The sequence below is a fragment of the Bison bison genome, unplaced genomic scaffold, assembly GCF_000754665.1.
Source record: "Bison bison bison isolate TAMUID 2011002044 unplaced genomic scaffold, Bison_UMD1.0 scf7180017864471, whole genome shotgun sequence".
In the NCBI taxonomy this organism is placed as follows: domain Eukaryota; kingdom Metazoa; phylum Chordata; class Mammalia; order Artiodactyla; family Bovidae; genus Bison; species Bison bison.
In genome coordinates, this window is record NW_011495032.1 from 41500953 (window position 1) to 41503227 (window position 2275).

General features: G+C 60.0%; 1 protein-coding gene across 1 annotated transcript in view; it reads left to right on the forward strand.

The window, feature by feature from the left end:
• The window catches only part of DNAJB2 (DnaJ (Hsp40) homolog, subfamily B, member 2), a 10906-nt gene extending 8631 nt beyond the window's left edge, over positions 1-2275 (forward strand). Inside the window, exons 8-9 of the mRNA XM_010861296.1 lie at positions 1-44; positions 890-2275. Coding sequence (XP_010859598.1) covers positions 1-44; positions 890-1248 — 403 coding nt within the window. The 3' untranslated portion in view covers positions 1249-2275. The remainder of the gene's footprint in view (positions 45-889) is intronic.

The window sequence follows — 2275 nt, forward strand, 5'->3', positions numbered from 1 at the left end:
AGAAGTGGAGGAGGATGGGCAGCTGAAGTCCGTCACAATCAATGGTGAGGAAGGGCCCAGCCACTGATCCCTGGCAGGAAGCCCGAGGCCCCAGAGCCCCCTCCCCAACCTACTCCTCTCTGTACTCCCCTAGGCCAGGGAGGCCAGACTGGCACGATCGGAGATGGTGATCCAGGGAAGGGGTAGGGGGGCCGGGACACAGAATCGTGGGCTCTCAGAGTGCCCGCTAGTCACCATTGTCATGAGTTGGGATGTCTGGAGTTTGCAGAGCACATGACTAGTTTCAAAGCCCTTGTACACACACCACCATATCCCCAATATTCTTACAGGAACCAGGGGAAAGCAGGGCAGTTTGCACTCGCCCTACTTTTCATTTGCAGAGATGGAGCCTGAGCATAGCTAAACGGTCCTAACTCCTGGGCAGCCCCACGCCCGAGGCTTTGACCTACTTAGTGAAGGGTGAAGCCAGGAATGAAACTACAGGATGCAGGGTTCCTGGGGCTGACCTCTTCTTCCCACAATGCCATGCGGTACAGGATGGTCACCTTTTGGTGCCCGCTGACTCTGGGAGCTCTGTGTGCTAATAAGGGCACTTCACAAGCTGTCTTATTTAATCACTGGAACCATTTGACAGTGTAGGCACTCTTGTCATTCCCATTTTATGGATGAGGAAAGGGAGGCTTAGTGAGATTGAATAATTTGCCCAAAGAGACAGCTTGTACCTGCTGAAGCTGAATAACTGGCCATGCTCATAACCATGCTAGGTTTCAAAATGCATGCACCCCCACTTCCAGAGGAGGGGCTGAGAGTGGCCAGAGTGCATGAGGCCACCTGGCAGGCTTCCCGCGGCCTGGATCAAAGGGCCTCATGGTGGCTGTGACTCCTGCAGGTATCCCAGACGACCTGGCCCTGGGCTTGGAGCTGAGCCGTCGTGAGCAGCAGCAGTCTGTCACCTCCAGGTCAGGGGCCACGCAGGTCCGGCAGACCCCTGTGTCACGACCCCTTGACGGCAGCCTCTCTGAAGAGGACGAGGACCTGCAGCTTGCCATGGCCTACAGCCTGTCAGAGATGGAGGCAGCTGGGAAGAAACCAGCAGGTGGGCGGGGGGCACAGCGGCGACGGCAGGGGCAGCCCAAGGCCCAGAACCACGATCCAGGCGTGCGGGAGCCCCATGAGGGTGCAAGGGGTGACACAGCCAAGCCCAGCCCCTCTCCGGAGGAGAAGGCCACACGCTGCCTCATCCTCTGATCACTAGGCCCAGCCCACCCAATTCAGGGGCACTGGGAGTCCTGGTCAGAGAAGGGCATGGCCTGAGTTGCAGGAGACCCTCTCCACCTCGGTGCCCCCTCCCAGGTCCACCCCTCCCTCCAGCGTGGATTTGCTGTGCTCAGCCCACGGCTGAAAGGTCCCTGGTGAAGTCCAGGGTGGGGGGACCTCAGGGCAGCGGGAGGGCCTGAGGAGCCAGGATGAACTTAATTCTTATTAGACGGGGAGTTTCTAAGGGGCATTAGTGGCTTGGGTCGGGCCTTCATGCCCAGGCCTTCTGCCACCTGTGTTGCTGAATGATGTCAAGGAAGGAGGACTTGGCCTGAGGTTCTCTGAGCCAGAGTGGGCAGCCACAGCTCTCCTGGTCTGCTGCAGACACCCCTACCCCGGTTTCCGCGCGCAGTGTTGAGCTCTGACGTCTCTGTTGCTTCCCTCCTGGTGCTGCTTCTCCTCCCTTGCACTCTTCTCTCTGCAATTCCCCGCGAGCTACATCGCTTGCTTTCACTGCCTCCTGCCTGGCTGGGACTCCCTTCTTCCTTTTCCCCAGAAGGCCTCTTTGTGGCGAGGAAGATGCTGTGGCCCGTAGGGCCATAAGGTCTTCCGGGGAGGCTAGCTGGGTGGGGCGGGAGCCTCTCGGCCCGTCCAGATTCAGAACCGGAGCCTACTCCTCCTCCCTTCCTCTTGCTGCCTCAGCCTGCCCCCAGCCTCCGGACTAGCCAGAGGTGAGGCCGGCTAACCCTGGAGAGGGGGGATAGGGCCAGGGTGCCCCAGGAGGGAGGTCTAGGAGGGACCACACCCCATCCTCCCGCACCATGCATCAGGGCTCAGGGAGAGGCCACAGGGCTAGCCCAGGGCTGCATGCTTAGCTCTGCCCTCCACAGCTTGCGGCTGATCCTCTCTCCTGTCACCCCACCCCTGCTCTCTCCCCAGATGTGTTCTGAGCTGGATGTCCGGGACCCAGAGTTGCTGCACAGTTCCAACAGGACAGCGCCCAACCCTGTGCACTGGG